This window comes from Benincasa hispida, chromosome 9 (assembly GCF_027475165.1).
Source record: "Benincasa hispida cultivar pf3 chromosome 9, pf3_genome.v1.1, whole genome shotgun sequence".
NCBI lineage: Eukaryota > Viridiplantae > Streptophyta > Magnoliopsida > Cucurbitales > Cucurbitaceae > Benincasa > Benincasa hispida.
In genome coordinates this window covers 48,456,226-48,476,180 of record NC_143486.1, presented here as the reverse complement: position 1 = coordinate 48,476,180, position 19,955 = coordinate 48,456,226, and the positions used below count along the sequence as shown (strand labels likewise).

The window sequence follows — 19,955 nt, the reverse complement described above, 5'->3', positions numbered from 1 at the left end:
AAATATGTATATACTTAAATATAGAATCTAATAAAAAAAAATCAAAACTAACCAAATCAAATCTACTAAAAACTGAGAAAATAAAATCTAATAATCTAAAACTCTAAATCAAAAACATAGAATCATTGACAAACAATATTCACTTAAATGAAATATACTTTAATTCTAAAAACCAATATTTAAAATAATATCTCACAGAACAATATCTAAAAACGCAAAGGCATCTTCAAAATTTAGAAACATAATTACAAGTTCATTGAAGCTAGAAAAGTAGGTTAATTTCCAAATATTTAATGAGAATAACAAAAATTTAGATATTAAAAACAAACAAATATCTTATATTTAAAATCACCATCAGATGAACTTTGACTCACAAATACATATATTATACTAAAATATAATATTAAACATAACTTAAATACTCGTTAGACTAGACCACACAAATATCTTAAAATGTATATCTCTTCTTTAAATTGAGTATACAAATACTGCAAATATCAAAATAACCAGATCTTTTCATGGGGATTTTGTAGGAACAACATTCCTATACAAAATAATTGGCACACTCTCAAAAATAATTTTTTCTATCTTTGTTTAATTATAGATACTCAATACGAAAAAAATCATTTGAAAATTCATGAAGATAAAAGGTAATGTTAACTTTGTATAGATTGAATTTTTAAAGTAAAAAATAATAATAATAATCTCACAACTTAATGAGCAAATATAATAATGAACTTTGAATTGAGTCTATCCTTAGTTTCAAACTCTAATTGCCTCCATAACTAAATTCTTGGTGATCTAGGATTTCTTGCACTCTTTTATGCATCCATCATGCTCTTTCATTTTCTCAATCGCATAGTGCTTTGTAATTTCATTGAGGAGTACAATAACAACACTGGATTATAAATTTTTTCATTTCGTTCAACTGTACGAATATTGTTATTGCTCGTGTTGAGCCCTAACTTGTGGGGTATGGAGTGTTGCATTGTGAGGAAGAAGTGAAGAAGGGAGGGAGTTTGAGATTTCATTATGGGACATCAAATAAAGGCATTATTTTAGGGACACAAAAATATGTAAATACATATTTTATAGAACGAGAAGAAACTAACAATACTAAAATATATAATTATAGATTCCCACTTAAATTGTGGTTAAATAATGTAGAGATAATAATTAAGTTATTAAATAAAAGGATATAATATTTAGTTGAGTGAATCTCAATACTAAAATTAAATAAGATTTCCTGATTTTAAGAAGAAAAAAAAAAGCATCAAATAGTTTAAAAACCTAAAAATTAGGCAGGCAAATTGGACTATTGAAGGTAGGTTTGGAAGAAGCCATCAAATAGACCATGGCAATGGAAAAATTTAGAAATTTTTCAAAGTTATCCTAAGCATAAATACAAGATACAAGTATGATTGGATACGATGATACATCAGTTTCTAAAAAACTAGTATAGGATACGTTGAGAAAAATCTAAGATATAGATAAATTTAGAATATAAGTTAATAAAAAAAATTACAAAATACACTTCAAACACTGAAATACAATACAAAAAACAACATCTAAGATGTTGAAGTAAAATAGTCAATAATATGCAATAAAAGAGTGACTCTTATTGATCAGAGAAGAAGAAGATTAGAAAGATAAGTATGAAGATAAATGAAGAACTTATTCATTGAATTGTTGAATATATTTAAATGGGTTATATTTTAGAGGACTTTGTGCAGACTCAAATGTGAAAATGAAGATTAGATGATAGTCTAGGACTTGGTCTTCTATTTTTTTTTTTCTTTTTCTTTTAGTTTTAAACTCGAGTAGTAAGCTTTTTAAATAAACCGTCTAGTTTTAGTTAGGAAAGATTAGATGGATTGTTTATTTTTTTTTTAAAAAAAATGTAAACGTAAAAATAGATACGTCAAATCGTAAAAGTATCTGAAAGTATGATATTTTATATGTATCAAATGAGAAGTATATGTGCTTCATTACTTTTCTTTTTTGACCTTTTCTATAATTTCTCAAACATTTTTCCTCTTATGGGCCTACAGGGGCCAATTTGATTGGGCCCATTGTGTAGTATGATCCGGCCCGACCCGATTAGTTTTGATGTCTGCAGATTCCGATTAATTTCAGATCTATTTTCTTCTTCGTCTTCAGATTTTTCGAGATGCTTTATGATTCGCACAATTCTTCGTCTTGTTTCTTGGTAATCAAACAAATCGCCTTTTTTGTATGTTCTCCTCTTTTTTTAGATTCTTCTCTTCATCTTTTTTTTGTTTAATTCAAATTACATCTTAATTTGCCAGTTCTTCTTTTGATCGCAGAGTTTTTGATCTTTTGATTGCACGGTCGAGGTCGAACACAGGGGATTGACAATGGGATTCTTGGTGACGTCCCTGATTTTCGCCGTGATTGGAGTCATCGGATGTTTTTGCACCTTAATTTGCTGTAACAGAGGCGCTTCGACTAATTTGTAAACACCCTTGTTCTTTATTGATTCTCTTACTCTATTTTCATACCTGTGTTGGGTTATGGATCTAGAGGAAATTAATTCAGCCGATACATCATCTAACTCGGTTATAAAGTATACGTTTTTGTTTTGTTGCTCATAATCATAATCATTAGGTTGTACTGTAGCCAATGCGCTATTGATTCTAAATCCTTGTGTTGTTGGAGTTTAGAAATTTAATATGTTGTTTGTATTTATCAAATGACTGCCATTTTTTTAACACTGAAGATTCAGGCGCTTGTATTTAGCTTGGTATATAGTACTACTAAGATTGTAATATCAGTTTGTAGGATTTAAGGTAAATGCACAAAATTGGGGAAGTTTTGTGGGATATTGAGTAGGATGGAACAATGCTGTTGACTAGAGATGTGAAATTTAAAAACAGTTTGGTTGGGTCAATGGAGAATATGAGAAATTTTATAAACTTTAGTACTTTAGCTGAAGAAAAATAACATCATTCTGAAAAATGTTTGATTGAAATATCTTGTCGAACTATGTTGTTCTTGATTTAAGTATATACAAGTGTTTTCTATCTTGGTGTCGAGGGTAAGTCATCAGTAAGCTTGATGATAAATTTGCTTCGTGGTTTAAGTTTTAACAACTGTCCGGAACCTAAAATGTGCCTACTAAAACACTGTTGTAAATTACTTGCCTTTCCCAGTTTGAAGTATTGGCTCTGCTTCTGCCTTATTTGTAAATGAATGCTTGTTTCTCTAACCTCTCTCTGGTTGCTCGTCTTTGCAACTACATCAATACTCACCCTTGGAGTTATGTTGATACTAAAGATTGAAAGCCTCTTAAGAAGTCATACCAGTCTAATTTTGTTCAGTGACCTTTACTATTAAAAATGTTATATATGGGTAGTCTCTGAAACTTCATATGTAGACTTTGCGTTACATGGTTAAGTCTGCTTGCTTCATCAGGCACTGTATGGTTCACAACAAAAATTATGAAAGACTGATCATGCATCTGACTTCCTTGGGATCTTAATACTTATTTGAAGACCTCTTGCCCCTTCAAACAATTGAGTAGCTATGTTGCTTTTGCACCATTAATACCTTATATGCATAACTTTTCGAAGTATATTTATAAGTTATAACTTTTCATTGCACTCATGTATTGGCTAATGTTGCTATTCTTCAATGCAGGTTTCACCTTACTTTGATAATTACTGCAACAATATGCTGCTGGATGATGTAAGTTTTTATGCCCAACGTTTGATAACCACTAATTTCCTTTGTGCAATAAATTTTGCTTGTTATGTTAGAGGACAAATTATTGATTTTCATTGAGAAAAATGCAAGTGTATAAGGGAATTCAAAGCTCACAAATGGAATTTTCACCTATTTCGACTCCAATTCAAAAGAACACAACCAAGTTGTTAATTACAAAAAATTCGAATGACAGACACCCATTAGGACGCATTAAATCTCAACCCCTCCCACATCTCTATTGAAGGCTTCTCCACCTCTCTAAAAATTATACTATTCTTCTCAAGCCACACTCTCAAGTCGTCTCAGATCTGACAGGATAGCAAAACAATAAGCCAAGCTCAAAACTCTTCCCTTATCTGGAAAATGAGAGTTCATCAAATTTCCTCAACCAAAGAGCAACTGTCCCTATTATGCACCAAAAGAGCAACTGTCCCTATTATGCACCACAGCAACCCAAATACACAAAACTCTGAACAATTTCAAGTTGCGGTCTTAAGCAACAAACCTTTTCTTTCTTGGAGCGAGAAGCTCTAGTAGGATTTTGCTTTAGTGAAGAAAGATGAACTAGATGGAGAAAATATATTGTACATCTGCAATAATGTATGAGTTGATTAATGAAATATATCCTTAGAACTTGATACAAGTATTTTTCATAGGATTGATACTTTTACTTACTGATGTGCAAATAAAGAGTCATAAAAATAAGGAAACAATCTAGATTATAATGTCCACAAAATAGATACTGGTTAAGATATTTCTTATATCAATTGCTTGCAAGATTTTGGAATCATGCACCAATCAACCCTGTGGTTAAATCATGTATTTGGCTACTTCTTGATTCTAAAGGTGTACTAATAAGCCAATTGTCCAACTTTTTCTTTATGAAATGTCTATCGGTAGATCACATTGAATAGATATCGGCCCCCCCCCCCCCCCACCATGCTCCCCCGGCTCCCCCGGTCGCACTCGCTCTAATCACTAGAATAGGAGCAGGTTCAAGACTTTATATACACAATTTTCAGTCAATAGTCTGACGAGGAATTTGCCTTACCTATCCCAACAAGTCCTACCAGCAGCCTATCCTTTAACCTGAGAGTGGCTCAAAGCCTTTTCAGAGTTGTGCACTATATTATTTATTGACTTATTGACAGACCTCCATATGCCTCTTAACAATATGTTCAAATCTTTGATGAAGTTTCAATCAGGGCAACTTACAAAATCCTTGACGTGATACTGAACTAAAATTGACTGGCTACCATTTTTTGTTTTTGTCTCCATCTAACCAAAATTTCTCCTCAGAATGTACAGTATAGAATATAGACTTCTTGTTATCAAATGATCCATCGTAGCATCAAATAGGCATCTAGGTTTAATTTTCACCAGCCTTGATTTTTCCAGATAGTTTTGCTGAAGAATCTCAAAATTAGGGAAAGAAAAGCCTCTGTAGTATCCTTTCAGATAATAAAGATATCAAATTCACCATATCTTCAACATTTAGTGATACACTGGAACTTTCAGAAACCTGTTACCGAATCTGTGAACTGGGCTAGTCTTGTTACATCATCTATTATTACGAAATAGTAAATATGTATAACGTATTATGTATACTTACTACTGAATTTTTATTTTGCATTTGTTGAATTTAGGTGGGCAATTGTATATCTTGCACAAATGAAGCCACTTATTGTTCCCATTCTGAATGACTCCGAGTGAAGTGATTATTTTGGGAACTTCTACTAGTTGTCTTATGAATTAAAATCATCATGGGGGTTGCTGCTGATCAACCCTAAGATATGTAATATTTTTCAGATTCCATGTACCTATGTTGCATTTCCAGGTTGAATCTGTGCAATTCATAATTTGAAGAAAACCTTCAATTGGGTTCTGTATTTTGTGTTTCCTGAGTGTTGTTTTTTCTGAATTACTTTCCGTTCATTTTTTTGGGAAGATCGACAGCTATTTATTACAGATCTCCATTTGTGAATTAGATACTTTGTGGTTGGGGCTGTTTGTTTCATTTTTCAATTTTTATCAATAATATCATTTATTAATAAAGTGATTGCTTGCTTTAAAATATATTCTATTCATCTAGTTGTGATTAACGAGTTCTATTCTATTCCTCTACATTTTCTTATGAATTTAGTTTTCTAAATGAAAACATGGATCGTAGAAGAGAAATTAAGAAAGATTAGTATAAAAGCCCCAATTCCAAAATAATTCTACTCTTACTCTTGCTTATATAATCAGCCAATTTTACAAAATTTACCCTTAATTGTATAAAAGGCAATTCCCAGTCGTTTTCTTCCTTCCTCTCCATCTGTTTCGGGAATTTTCTTCTTCGTAGGTTTTCTTCTTGAGTTTTCCTCGTGAGTTTTGATCTCTATGATTTGTGTTACAGTGCAAGAGCATGAGAGCAAAAAGGTGAAAGGAGTTCAATCTACGTGAGAGAGGAAAGAGAGAGCAAGATAGAGGAGAGCCTAAGGCTCAATCTTCGTGTGCAAAATTTGATTTTTGTAGTTTCATTAGAATATGATGTCAACAAAAGGTCAAAAATCTCAATTTAAAAAAGTAGGATAAATTTCATTTTTCCCTCAAATATTGAGTCATCTATCCATTAGACCCAAATTAAGACAACCCAACTAAAATTCATTTCATCAAGTGAAAGAAATTGTCTCCTAGCTGTGAGCATTGAAACTTTAATTTAATCTCAAAACACTAATACTTTGTAGCAAGAAGAGGATGAAGAGTTGGCAATCACAATAGTTGCTTAAACTGAAAATATACAAATCCAAAATCGCCTCAATCTCATGGAAAGAAGGAATCTTACACCACATCAAGTGAAAGAAGGAAAAAGAAAACACAAATTCACAAAGAAAAACAACAGATATCAGAATCTTACACCACAAGGTTATGTTTAAGCCAATTCACACCAAGACAATGAATTACAAATACTTGATGAGTAGCCATATGACAGCAATAAGAACCACAATCCCAACAACTGCTAAAATCATTGACATGCAAGTGCAACCACCCTTGGTCCGCTTGTTCAATATTGCCAGCCTCTTCTGCACTCGCTGTTTTAATCAAATGCACAAGTTTATAAGTTAGAGCAATGAAATATATATTTAACCAATCAAAAAAGGAGAGCGAAAGAAACGGATTCACAGACGTGAATACATGACATGATGCCATAGTCTTAACATCTGTTGTTACCAAGCTCATTAGCACTCCCAATTTATATTCAAAGTGTTCCAAACAGAAGGATTGGGATTTATCATTTATCGAAAGAATAGATCCCGTCCACTTTTGAAGGATGCAGTCCAATTTGAAAAATCTTCTTGGGAAAAAGTACAATAATGATAATCTAAACTTTCGAGGAAGTTTGAACCGCTGAAATCCAATCCTCGACACCAGGAACGAGCCAGAAATTTTCACAAGGGGCAACATTTACAATCTGACTTTCTAAGTATAATCTTTTGAATTTGAAAATTTAGAAGAGAAAACGACTATCTATTGCCCCTTTATTCTTCACTCTGCCCATGTCTCACACTAAAAGTTCTCTTTCCAACACGGTGAACCCTCTCGCAGTTATAACTTATAGTACACAACAGATGTCAGAACAAAACAACCATCGTGTGAGAAAAGATTTAGAACAAGAGATTCATACCCGTAATCGGGAATCCGTAACATCGACATGTTCATCCAAATCATCCTGCACCGTTGAACAGAGTTAAAAACAAAACTACAACGATAAGAATTAACTTCATGAGAAGTATTGTGTTAGCGATCAAGTAAGTCAACAAAATAAATTAACATAACAAATGATCAAAAGACATACAATAAGTCTCGTGTGAAGGTTAAGTTCTTCATTGACTGCCAATGCAATATGTTTTGTGCTAATTATAGTACCTTCCAGTTTCTCAAGGCCTTCATCTTGCTCTGCTCCAAAGATCACATTTTCACATTAACAGAGATTCATAGTTGTGAAATTTTTCGAGCGAGTTAAAAACTTAAAACAAATAAACCTGCCTCTCATAATTTGTCGTTGAAAACCAACTAGGCCTCGGTTATCTAAGCCTTCTGTTCTGTTCATGACATCAGCTGGCTTTATTTCTGGACCAAGTAAGCTATCCCGGTTAGCAAAGTTAGACATGTTCAATGTTGAAGCCATCTGCTTAGCTTTTGTTCTCAAATTTGCAATCATGTCCCTGCGACGATTCATCTCTTTCTCTGGTCTACAAACCACGAGATACCGATATAATATAAATATACCATCCAGAACATAAAACCACCCAATTCCCAGAAAAGTTACCACAAAAGTGCAGAGTTAGATATCCACACGACATATACAGATATAAATTTCAGCACATCTCATATTGAAAGCATTATTTTCTGACTTAAACTACAATGAATTACACATACGTGTTGATATTCCTGTCCCTGTCTATTTGGAAACGGTGGAAAAGGGAAACCATAACCACAAGTGACATGGCTTACATTGGTTGCTTTCCTTGAAGCTTGGGTAACTGAGTCTGCAAGGTATCAAGTCTTGTACCCAATATTGTGATCTTCCTGCGTATAGCTGAGCCATGACGCTGAGCTTCCGGTCCAGATGCAGCAAGTGAACTTCTCTCAGAAATCATGCCATTGATATCTTCAGAGAGTTTCAAAGCTTCATTGTATTCCTTCGTCCATGATTCCAAAGTATACGCCATTGACCTTCAATCCAAATACCACAAAAGTCAAGAAAATTAGCTGTTTCACATTGTCAATCATTAAATAACCAGCTAGTTCGTCCGAGCAGAAGACAAAAGCTAGATTTAAAACTAATCCAGGCAGAGATAAACCCTTCTAATGATCTAGAAGAATCACCCACAAATTGATCGACGGAAGGATCAAACATTTCCGTCCATACACAAACCAAGGACAAACAAAACCGGCGAATTGAGGTAAAAACCATAGAATCAAACCCTGAAATCAACAGATATCATAGAACAAACCAACAAACACACCGAAAATTGCCCTGGAGAAGAAATTAATCGAACTACAAGACGATACAGAAATCATAATCAAAAGGAAAGGGAATTTACCCGTTCGGAAAAGACAAGAATTCAACGGGCGGCTGTGGCCAATTGTATGGGGAATCGATTGAATACAAATGGAAGACGATACAAATCCTCCACCGCCGGCGACCAACTTTCGTCGATCAATCGGAATCGGAAACCAGAACGTCGGAATTTGGCAATGCGCAAATTGGATTGAAAATCAATCCCTAAAATGAAAAATGATAATAATAATTATAATAATAATAATAAAGGTGTTCCTTGGGATTATTGGAACCCAACTCGCAAGGTAAACCGTGGGTCCCTTCGTCCACGTGTAATCATCATCATGGTTCTAAAAAGAATTATATGATTCAAATTTAAATATGTAGGATTGTTGAAGACTTTGATTAATTATTGATAATTTGACCCATTATTCTATGTTATTATCTCAACTATAAACAAAATTACTAGTTTTATAAATTTTCAAGTTTGTGTTGAGGAAATTTATTGGATACACAATCAAAAGTTAAAATGTATTGGACTTTTTTTTAAGTTTTGGTATTTGATGGATAAACATCTAAAAGTTTAGGGACATATTAGATATTTTTTTAAAAGTTTAAAGACCAAATGGACTTGAACTTAAAAATTCAAGTTCATGGACTAAATTTGTAATTTAATCAAGAAAATATTTAGTTTCACTGGTCAAGCTTACTAATGGATCTTTGTTACATTCTTTGGCATTGAAGATTCAATTCTTCGATATTTGTCGAATTAAAGAGAACTTTCTTGATTTTATTATTAATTAGTTCACGTGATAGTTAAACCGATCTAGGATTGAAGTAGAAATTTTTACAATATAGAACACAATTTTATATTGCAATGGGTAAACACATCTTTACTAAAAAATTTTTTTTTTTTTTTTAAGTACAACAAATTAGTGTATAAAATTTTATCTTAACGAAAAAGTATGTATTAATTATCATTGAGTGACGTCACTATGTCCCTCCTTATATTGCTCCACCTTTCATATCTTCTATTCAATTTTTTTCTTTTTTCTTTTCGCTAATTTGTCCACTATTTTTTTACAACAACAATAACAATAATTAATTAATTAAAAGATTCTGAAATAATATTCTGTAAACTCACTCATTTCAAGATAAATACAAAATTATACACAAATTTAAGTACTAGTATTCCACACATTAACATTGGTATAACTTTATCGAAATTCACAATAATCTTTTAAATATATATATATAGCTTGAACGTCACTTTTTATTATAGTAGTCATTAATAGTTGCGATGTCAATAGAAATTTTTAATTTTATTTCGAAATATAAAAAGTGAAGTTTCATGAATTTAATTAACGCTAAAAGACTCTTATTTAAATTTAATCAAGTTTAATTTGTAAACATCTAGTTTCAATTTTGCAACAAATTAGTTTTAATTAAATTTCTTAGTCCAACCATTTTAGATTCAAGAGGATTACTTATTACTTCCATGCTTAAAGTTTTAAGGATGATTGTACCAAGTGACTGAATTTACTAAATCCACTAAGAGATTTTTAAGAGACGAAATTGAAAAAGAAAGAACAATGCAGGAAAGTATATTTTTCCATATACACAAGTTTATTTATCACGTATATATTAAAATAGAATGTTTTGGGAGGTTAATCCAATAAACAATATGCAATATCAAGTGATAGATGAAAGATTTCAACACGATGCACACTTGCCTTCTAAAATGTGTCGTGGCAAGATGTGTGACATTTTTCAGATTCCGTACTCTCATGCATGTGCAGTGTTGAGTAAGAAGCAGTTGTCGATTAAGGACTATGTTTCACCATATTATCTCAACAACACTCCTTCTTCAATATACAACGATTTAATCAACCCATTAGGTGATCAACATGCTTAGAACGTATCTGAAGATGCTAGCTCCATAAATATTCAACCACCCAATGTCAAGCGCCTAGTTGGTAGACCCAAGAAGGTGAGAATTCCTTTACAGAGAAGACGAGGATACAATAGAAAGAGGTGTAAATTTTCACTTATGTAGTAGGTTTTCAATTATGCAAGAGGTGCAAAATTTCAGATTTTCATTTCATTTCATTTCATGGATAATTTTCTTATATGTTTATTTACATTACTATCAAAGACGTTCATTTTGTATTGTTTATAGAAAAGTTTTTCATTTATGAAAATAGTAAGACGTTTGAGGAGACATTCATTTTGTGGAATTTTGGTAATATGTTTAGTAATATCGTAAATGTTTGTTTGTATATATTAGATAATCTACTATATATTAGTACTTATATTTCATAAGATGTAGGTTAAAATTAAGTATGAATACTACACATTATCACCAAATAGGCTTAATGAAAGAATTAGTGGTGTATATATTAAAAACTAGTATATGTTAATACCTATATATCAAATGGCTACTAAATATTTTTTTAATCAATATTTGGTTGTATATATTAGATAAACTAGTAAATATTTATACTTATATATCAAATATACTATAGATTATAACCACATCCACGAGACGTATATTCATAAGATTAACATTGTATTATATATACACATAATTTAGATTGCTTTACAGTTTCATAAATGAATTGTGTCTTCAAGTCAGGCGTCAATCAAAAATTTAATAATCATATTCCTCTTATGTTACATGTGTGCTGGATATATATATATATAGTGAAAGAAAGTGAAAGTTTGGTAAAGATTTGAAACATAAAATGAATTTAATTGTGTAGATTAAATTCATTGTTTAGAAATTTTCAAATCAGATTGAACTTTCAAATTAAAATGATGCTTCATGTACAAATTTAACATGTATGAAAGTTAAATTTGTAGTTTCTTCAATTTGAATGATTTATGTTTGATTTTTATCAAGTAACAACTCATTAAGTTAAACTTGACAAATGTTTCAATTTTTTTTTTATTTATTTGATTTTATTTTGTATTTTGGAGAGTTACTAAGTTGCTAGCCTATAATGGCAACTTGGTTCTTCATTTGTGGCATCCATTCTAAATTGAAAAGTTCTCTCCTTTATTTCATTTTTTTTCTTTCGTTCTTGAGTTGAGTTGAGAGCAAGTATCCAAGAGTTTTACCAGATCCGAGTAATTTAAAGTTGCAGTTCTATCGAAGTTAGTTGTTGTATCCTGTTGAGACGATAGTTATAGTCCGCTTGCAATCCGTACAGAGCGAATAATTTTCTTTAGGACAACGCTTATCAGAAGCATGCCTCAACTAATTTTTTAGTCTCCAAAGGATTTTGAGGTTCTTTCAAGTTTTTGATTATTTCCATATCTAGGCCTTGTTGCTTCATCTGGCTTAAGTTTGAGTTTGAATATCATTGAGTGTACCGTTTCTAGTTGAGTTGTAGTTAGTTTACTAGTGTATTTAGTTCTTATATACCATTTTTCATAACAATCTGAAGACAATTAAGTATCTGAACTGATGGTTACAAACTCTTCCACCAATATTTACATTTCTACCATGATGGGATCACCCATTGTCAAACCCCATGTTGAAAAACCAGAAAAATTTAAAGGAGACAACTTCAAGAGATGGCAATAGAAGATGATCTTCAATCTCACCACGTTGAATCTTGCTCATATTTTGGAGGAAAATTGCCTAATTACCCCACCAGAAGCTATAACTCTAGAAACGGAAGTTGCGAAGCAAGCATGCATACATTCGGACTTCCTGTGTCATAATTATATACTTAATGATCTTGAGGACACTTTGTATAATGTCTATTGCAATGCTTATAATACATCAACACTATTCTGGGAGGCATTAGATAAAAAGTACAAATTGGAAGACGTTGATTGTTAGGAAGGATTTAACGTCGTTTTTTTAAACCCTAGCCTAAAAAAATATTAGTTACAATATTTTCATTCCTTCAACTTACACTAAAAAAATGTAGCATAAGCAATAAGTACGGGACAGGTCCACAGAGAATCATCAACTAGCCCTAAAACAATTAACAAACTCTATAATGATTGAGGGGAGGGGAGGGGAGGGGGGAGTTCTATAAAGAAATTAATAAAATTGTGCAAGAATGTAAATGTGAAAATGTCAAGATAGAAACTCGATTTTTATTCATTGATTTAGTTTAGTTAGGTTTCCTCTTAATTTTTTCTTGGTAATCATAGGCATTTAACAAAACCAAGATTCCTACTAGTTATTCACTTAGTCTATATACCCTAAAAGCCTAGGAATGTATAACCTTAATTTCTTGATTAAACAAGTAATCATACCTAAATGACTCAATTAATAAGAATCGATAGCAACCTAATTAATTGTTCGTTTGCATTAAGAGAAAACAATTCTTGACTAAAATTGAATTAGTAGTTCGGAAAGCCTAGATTATTAGCGTAATTGTTCTTGAATTACTAATCATGCATAATTATGAAGATTATTAATCCCTATAACCTAAATTTATACATTTGCACTTTTCAGTTGTGGTGCCCTAAGAAATTAAGCATGTAAACATGCTATTATTTCTAGCATTATTTGAATAAAAGAAAATTTACCAAAAATTATTAAATTCAATGCATAGAAATTATTTCACATTTAAGCGTCAATTTTAGCAAGAATTTATTATAGAAATTCAAGAAATTACATAAAAAATTATTGAATATTCAATTTAATTCCAAGAAAATTAAGAATCTAACCCAAAATAAAAGAAAAAGTGCAGAAATGTAAGAAATTTGAGAGAAAATTGAGTTTACATCTAATCTCCTGCGTGAAAATGCAAAATTTTATTTTTATATCAAGGGTTTAGCATTGCAACGCTGAAGAGAGCATTGCAACTCTCTTGTCGATTTCAAACCTCAAGCGTTAGGGCAAGGCTGCAACGGTGGTTCGATGCTTGCTTGCGATGAGCTGCGAGCGCAGAATTTTGAGTTTTTCCATGAATCTTCATAGTGTTGCGACGCCTCAGGGTGGCATTGCAACGCTGTCCTGTTTTGAAACTACTGCCTTCAAGTGTTGCATTGAAGTGTTGGACGGGGGATGTGACGCTGATCCTGTTGCCAAATACTTCAAATGAGTGCCATTTTTGTAATTTTGGTGACTTCTTTGAATTTGATGATTTTAGGCTTCATTTTGAACCAATTTAGGGTATTTTTAACCTAAGTGACTCCTTTGGTCCTTGGGATGATTTTACCTTACAAACATTTTATGCATAAGAATTGTACAAAATAGGGTTACCAAAAATCCTCGCGAGGTTGGGTCAACACCTCGAATATTTTTTTATTAATATTTTTAATATATATATATATATATTACTTTTTATTATTATTTAATATATATAACATAATTAACTTTATATACATATAAAGCAATAGCTAAGCATTGTTTCTATTTTTTAAACTTTTTAAATTTCATTTAAATAAATAAAACAATAATAATATAATTTGTTATCTAAAATATTTACAATTTTAATATAAATATCAAAATTTTAGTTGATTTTGAATAAATAAAAAATTAAAATATAAACGGGAAATTTTTTTCCATGGGGACTTGATCCCCAAAAGATGATTCCTCGATCCCAACTCAACTCCCCAAAACAAGGAATGGTGCAGGGTCGATGATTGCAAATCTCCACTATTAGGATTGATGCCCTAAATCTCGTAGAGTCCTATAGTTTGTAATTGTATTGTACAAACTTATTGTTTATTTGATAAAATATATGATGTTTTATTTCTAAATTAGTTGCACTAACCATAAACCAATAAACTAACATCCAAGGTTATCTTGTAGAGACATATAGGTAAATCAAGTTTAAGTGATAATCTAAATGATCTGTCGTAGATGAATAAGGCTGAATACCTTATCCTAGTGACACTACGAGTATGGCCCATTTTGTAGGTATTACAATCGTTATAAAGTGCTACAAATGATTTGATCCTGATCATTCATATTGAGACATATGAGCGGGGATATTTTTTTAAGATCGGACCACGAAATGTTTAGTCTCATTATATAACGTCATTCATAATAGAGACTTACATTTCACTCGGATGACAATAGATAACATGACCTAAATCCTGATTGAGTTGTGAACTCCTGCCTATGAGGGTGGTCCTTTGATTTATATGGGTGAGAGTGGCCAGATTGCCGAAATAATAAGTCTACCATTTTGGGGATTCGTCTGATTAGGGAGCTGGGAACACAGCTACATAAGAAGAAATTCACTCATTCCCTAAGGTCGGACAAGTAGATAAATTTTTCCCTTAAGGGTTGATTCAAGGCTTGAACAATGTGGCGTCACACCCTCTCCTGGCCCGAGAGGGGTTTAGTCATAATTGGACTATGATTTATTATTGCTCATTAGAGGGATCAGTGATACTTAAGGAGTTAGATGTAACTACAGGGGCAAAACGGTAATTTTGGCCCAACTGTACTTACGAGCAATTTGTGAGGGTCATCGTACTATTGATTGGTTATATCCAATGGACACTGAAATGTATCTGTAGTGCGAAGAGTGCAGCTATCGGTCTTTAGTAGAGTGTCCGACAGTTAACAGATGGTGAATAATTTAATTAAAGAGTTTAATTAATTATTCACGTACCGTTGGAGCTTCAAGTTACAGGTCCATGAGATCCCCTCGGTAGCTCAAGGGGATTTAATGAGGATCGATTTTTGGATTAATTTGAATTGTTCAAATTAATTGAGGGAATTAATTATATATGATATAATTGTTATAATGTATTTGATACATTATATTATTTATGAGAGAAAATAATTATTTGAATATGATTCAAATATTAATTTTGTGAATTTGATTCATATAATTGAACTTAATATAAATGTGAGTTATATTAAATGTCATTTGTGAGAGAAAAGAAACTATAGGTTTTATTGCATATGATATAATATTGAAACTATAGGTTATATGTTATATGTGATATAACATATAATTATATGTATAATAAATTAGTTATTATATATAAAATGATATCATATTAATTTAAATGGTTTTTTTTAAATTTTAATTAACGGGAGGGAATTAACTTTCCTCCCCTCTTTTCTTTCCACCCACGAATAATGTGGGTGGTTGATAAAAATTGATAAAAGATCTTCTTCATCCTAAACATGAACAGAAAGGTTCTGTGTTTTTTTTTTTCTTAGAAAAGAAAATTTTTATCTGAGATCTCTGTTCCTCTCAATCTCCTCCCTTCCCTCACCAAAATCACTAGCCCACCACCCCTAGATCTCTCATTCTAGAGAATACCAAGGACGCGTTTAGGGTTATATCAATTGGTCATCTAAGGATTCCCATATCTTCAAATTCTTGATCTAGTTCTTGTTTTTCTATAAAATCGTTTTTCAAAACAAATGGGATTTTGGATGATCCCGCTTCCGCTACGGGTCCCTTCACTTTGGATTCTTCAATTGGTATCAAAGCCAGGTCATGATCCCAAATTCTATTTTTTTAAATTAAATTTACAATGCTGGTTGGTTTTTCCTTTCCGCATTATGTTCATAATTCATGTGATGAATGACTTTTTAATGATGAATGTGGTTTGTTAATAGATCTTTTTGGGATAGGATACTTGGTTTTATGGCTTATTCATTTACAAATTGATTTGTAAAGGCCCCTATTTTGGGCATATTTATGTGCAATAAAGTCTGTATATGAGTTTCCTTGTGTCGTTCATGAATTTTCCGATGCGGATCTGGAGAAAACGGGACTTTTTGAGGTGAAATTTCGATGGAGTTTGACGTTGCCCAGAAGGGACTGTCTCGCAGCGTTGTAATGTTGTGCCCTAACGTTGCAATGCTGCGACAAAGAACAGTGTTACGTTCTTTCTGTAGTGTTTCAATATTTTACATAACATTGCAATGTTGCAATGAGGGGAAAACCAACTGATTCTGGCCCAGTTCAATTCATGGTTTAGTAGTTCGACCGCAGTTTAGCCATTTCGGGCAGTTCAGGTTTGGTTCGGTGGCTGGTTGGTCCAATTCGAGCGGTTCAAGGCCCGATTCGCTTATATTTGAACCCGCTGACTCTTATTCTTGTAATAATTAGCTTTTAAATTCCTTTTTGGTGTCCTATACCGGTCCATTAACTATTAATTTTAAATATACATCTGATGCAAGTTTTTTCTTATATATCATATTGTATGTCATATAGATTTAAAACCCACCATAGGTTATGCATTTATATTCATGCATCATTTATATTATAAGTGTTATAATATATGTATATGCATGATTTAAATTATATAGCATGCACATGCATCATATAGTATAAATGTTATAGTATATGTATGCATGCATTTATAGCATATCCATGCATATATTATAATTGTTATAATATATTATTGAATGAATGTATGGATGTATGCTATAGTTTGATTCTTTACTTTATTATATAATTGTTATATATGTTAATAATGAATTGAAATTGCATGAAGCATGACACTACCTTAGATTAATTTATAAATGTTATGATTAATTAATGTATGTCAAGCATGCAATGAATGTCTTAATTGTTTCATTTATTTATAATTATTATAACTAAATGAAATTACAATTAAAATCAATAATTAAAAGTTGCATGCAAACCTTAGGTTATAATCATCTTTTAAAATTGTTTTAAAACATGATTCAGATAAACCTAATATTACATTTCTAATAAGATTAGAAATCTTAGATAAATATTTTAATTGGTTAATAGGATTAAATTGATTGTTAATAAAAGATTAAATATGTGACAAATGTATCTATAAAAGACCTTTTGTTTAAGGCGGGTTCTGTTTAGGCTAGGGTACGTAAGATGACAGAAACATCGCACCTCTACATGGGAACCTACCTGGAGAGGTGAATTAGATAGATTTGTTACATGCATGCAAGTTTGGTTGAAGTCTATTAAAGTGTTTAATGGACCTTAATCAAAATTATTTAACTATCCAAAGACAAGTGTTGTTTTTGGGCAAATTAAACAATCACTTAGTTAAAAATTAGTAGTCGGATTTTAAGTTAATTAACTCTAGGTAAAATGCTCAGTGGAAGAAAAATGGGTAAATGATACTTCATTTCATCTTCTTCACGTTTCTCCCTTAAAGTTTACATCGTGAGATCTATACTCGGCTTCGAGGCACCATGGGTGTCCCCTTACGGGTGGCATTTGTATAGATCAATATCAAGGTGAATAGAGAGAGTCTTTATAGTAAATGGGAGCGGGATGTGTGACAACACATCCCGCGGTCTCTCTCATTAGGTTGAAGTAAAGTTTCATGCATCGCCTCGTAGCATTGTGGGTATCCCCCTAAAGGATGACAGTTATGCAAGATGCTTTATTCAATCTCCAGAAATGGATAGGGTTGCTTTAGTTTCATGTCCCAATCGGTTTTTCCCTACGGTTGGCTCATTGAGGCAGAACTCTAGAACCTAAAATGAGGGGGTTATACTTACAAGAAAAGTTAAGCAAGTTAACAAATTCTGGACCGAACAATGGTGACTGTTAGTTGTAGTGACAAGGTGTTGTTTCTATGTAATAGTTGATAATGTCTCATTTCAGTGAAAGGGCACTTGATCGCTCCAAGGTGACTTTTGTCCTGTCTCACTGAAACATCATTGCAAAATAGATGTCACTTAGGGTACATTAGACTATTTTTCTTAAAACTGATTGGTTGTTTAGTGGTTTTATTGCAAGTAAACTAATTATAAATAATTTGTATGATTTCAGCAATTTTTTATTACAATGGCTACCACTACTCTAAACTTGCTTGCCGCTGATAAATTAACTGGCGAAAACTATACATTTGGGAAAAATACGATCAACAAAATTTTGATCATTGATGATCTTCGATTCGTCCTAATGGAGGATTGTCCTCCCATTCCTAGTCCAAATGCTCCTCGAAACGTTCGAGAGGCATACGAGCACTGGACAAGGGCGAACAAAAAGGCCCGAGCATATATCTTGTATAGTCTTACCGAAGTCTTGGTCAATAAGCATGAGCCCATGCTCATGGCCCGTAAGATCATGGAGTCCCTGAAGGGAATATTCGGAGAACTGTCTGCACAGCACAGACATGACTATCACACCCCGCCCCGAGCTCACATTCCTGAGCCTGAGGAGAGGCATGATATTAACTGATGCTACTTTGGTTAACTTACTAGTTTCTTTTTAATAACCTTACTTATAACAGCAACGGAAAAATATTACATGCTTTAATTAGAAACTAGTTTACAAATTCAAGTTACATTTACATGAAAGACATTATCCCAATAACCAATCTCATTTAATATTATTTCTAGACTTGTGCACAAACTGGACTCGTCAGCTACTTGCAAGAGAAACACAGAGACAAACCATGAGCTTTACAAAGATCAGTGAGTGGTAAAACAAATACAAGTATTTTACAAGCATTATCACGAGATTCCCACGCGAACCTCTACCATACCATGAAGCTTTCACAAACTCACCTACACACATGGTAAATGGTTAACATTTCATTACTAAAAATATCAACCTATGTGCACATAGTTCTCCCTTTCATGAGCTCAGAAGCTAGGCCCGTCGGCCCTCTGACCATGCCATTCAAGGTTTTCTATCCCACAAGCTCAAGAACTAGACTCCTTGGTCCCCTGACCATTCTGTAAGGATTGATTTTGGGCTTAGGCTCTAGGTCCACAAACCCCCTGACCATCCCAACGTCGTACTTATCTCATAATATAAACTATAGCATATCAACTCAAAATATGCTTAAAAGAGTAAAAGAAGTAACCTCTCATAGTGATCTGTTGAGATCTTTCTTCCTAGTTCACCTGGTTTCCCTTGTTCCTCCGTTTGACCCTATTTCAGGTTTAATTTTATGCTTAGATTACTCACTCTTTCGGGCCTTATCTCAAGACATTCCCTTCTTAAAAAATATGTGAAAATGTCTCTTAAAGTTTTGCCTTGAAATTCCTTGGCGAAAGTTTCGAGTATCAAGTTTATTCTTCCTGGCCCGACTGTCTCCTCACTAGTGAGCACCTCTCGGTTTTCCTTGAATTTGACAGCCTTAGATTTAGAATTATGTTAAGGCAGCCCTCACACTAAAACTACACTTAATTTAGAAACTTTTGGTCCAAAAATCACCTAATTTGCACGAGTAATTTGGAAAAGCTTCTTGTTTGAAGTTAGCCTATGTGTTTGTCCGTACAACCCTG

At 32.6% G+C, this 19,955-nt stretch overlaps 3 protein-coding genes across 6 annotated transcripts; 2 read left to right on the top strand and 1 right to left on the bottom strand.

The window, feature by feature from the left end:
• Positions 1-2,065: 2,065 nt before the first annotated feature.
• On the top strand, positions 2,066-5,781 carry LOC120087125 (V-type proton ATPase subunit e1-like). 4 transcript variants are annotated; one of them, XM_039044015.2, is made up of 4 exons: positions 2,066-2,209; positions 2,328-2,476; positions 3,661-3,708; positions 5,373-5,781. In XM_039044015.2, exons 2-4 carry the CDS (start codon positions 2,379-2,381, stop codon positions 5,437-5,439), a joined length of 213 nt encoding a protein of 70 aa, XP_038899943.1. In that variant the 5' UTR covers positions 2,066-2,209; positions 2,328-2,378; the 3' UTR covers positions 5,440-5,781. The 4 variants fall into 4 exon arrangements, with proteins under 4 accessions (XP_038899943.1, XP_090173713.1, XP_038899944.1 ...); XM_090317587.1 differs by having other exon boundaries at positions 2,310-2,476; XM_039044016.2 differs by having other exon boundaries at positions 2,089-2,233.
• A 692-nt stretch (positions 5,782-6,473) lies between these two features.
• On the bottom strand, positions 6,474-9,114 carry LOC120085085 (syntaxin-51-like). Its single transcript, XM_039040938.2, has 6 exons — positions 8,817-9,114; positions 8,224-8,445; positions 7,756-7,961; positions 7,565-7,665; positions 7,394-7,438; positions 6,474-6,800 (listed from the first exon to the last, which is right to left on the bottom strand). Exons 2-6 carry the CDS (start codon positions 8,439-8,441, stop codon positions 6,669-6,671), a joined length of 702 nt encoding a protein of 233 aa, XP_038896866.2. The 5' UTR covers positions 8,442-8,445; positions 8,817-9,114; the 3' UTR covers positions 6,474-6,668.
• Positions 9,115-18,504: 9,390 nt separating this feature from the next.
• LOC150033870 (uncharacterized) lies at positions 18,505-18,900 on the top strand. Its single transcript, XM_090317102.1, has one exon. It carries the CDS (start codon positions 18,505-18,507, stop codon positions 18,898-18,900), a length of 396 nt encoding a protein of 131 aa, XP_090173228.1.
• Positions 18,901-19,955: the final 1,055 nt, after the last annotated feature.

Excerpts from the sequence above, each read along its gene's own strand:
- LOC120085085 (XM_039040938.2), bottom strand. The coding sequence starts at position 8,441 with ATGGCGTATACTTTGGAATCATGGACGAAGGAATACAATGAAGCTTTG. Across the intron at positions 7,439-7,564 it reads ACCTTCACACGAGACTTATT|GATGATTTGGATGAACATGT; the intron begins GTATGTCTTTTG and ends TCAACGGTGCAG. Across the intron at positions 6,801-7,393 it reads TTACGGATTCCCGATTACGG|CGAGTGCAGAAGAGGCTGGC; the intron begins GTATGAATCTCT and ends TGATTAAAACAG.
- LOC150033870 (XM_090317102.1), top strand. The coding sequence starts at position 18,505 with ATGGCTACCACTACTCTAAACTTGCTTGCCGCTGATAAATTAACTGGC.
- LOC120087125 (XM_039044015.2), top strand. The coding sequence starts at position 2,379 with ATGGGATTCTTGGTGACGTCCCTGATTTTCGCCGTGATTGGAGTCATC. Across the intron at positions 2,477-3,660 it reads AGAGGCGCTTCGACTAATTT|GTTTCACCTTACTTTGATAA; the intron begins GTAAACACCCTT and ends TCTTCAATGCAG. Across the intron at positions 3,709-5,372 it reads ACAATATGCTGCTGGATGAT|GTGGGCAATTGTATATCTTG; the intron begins GTAAGTTTTTAT and ends TGTTGAATTTAG.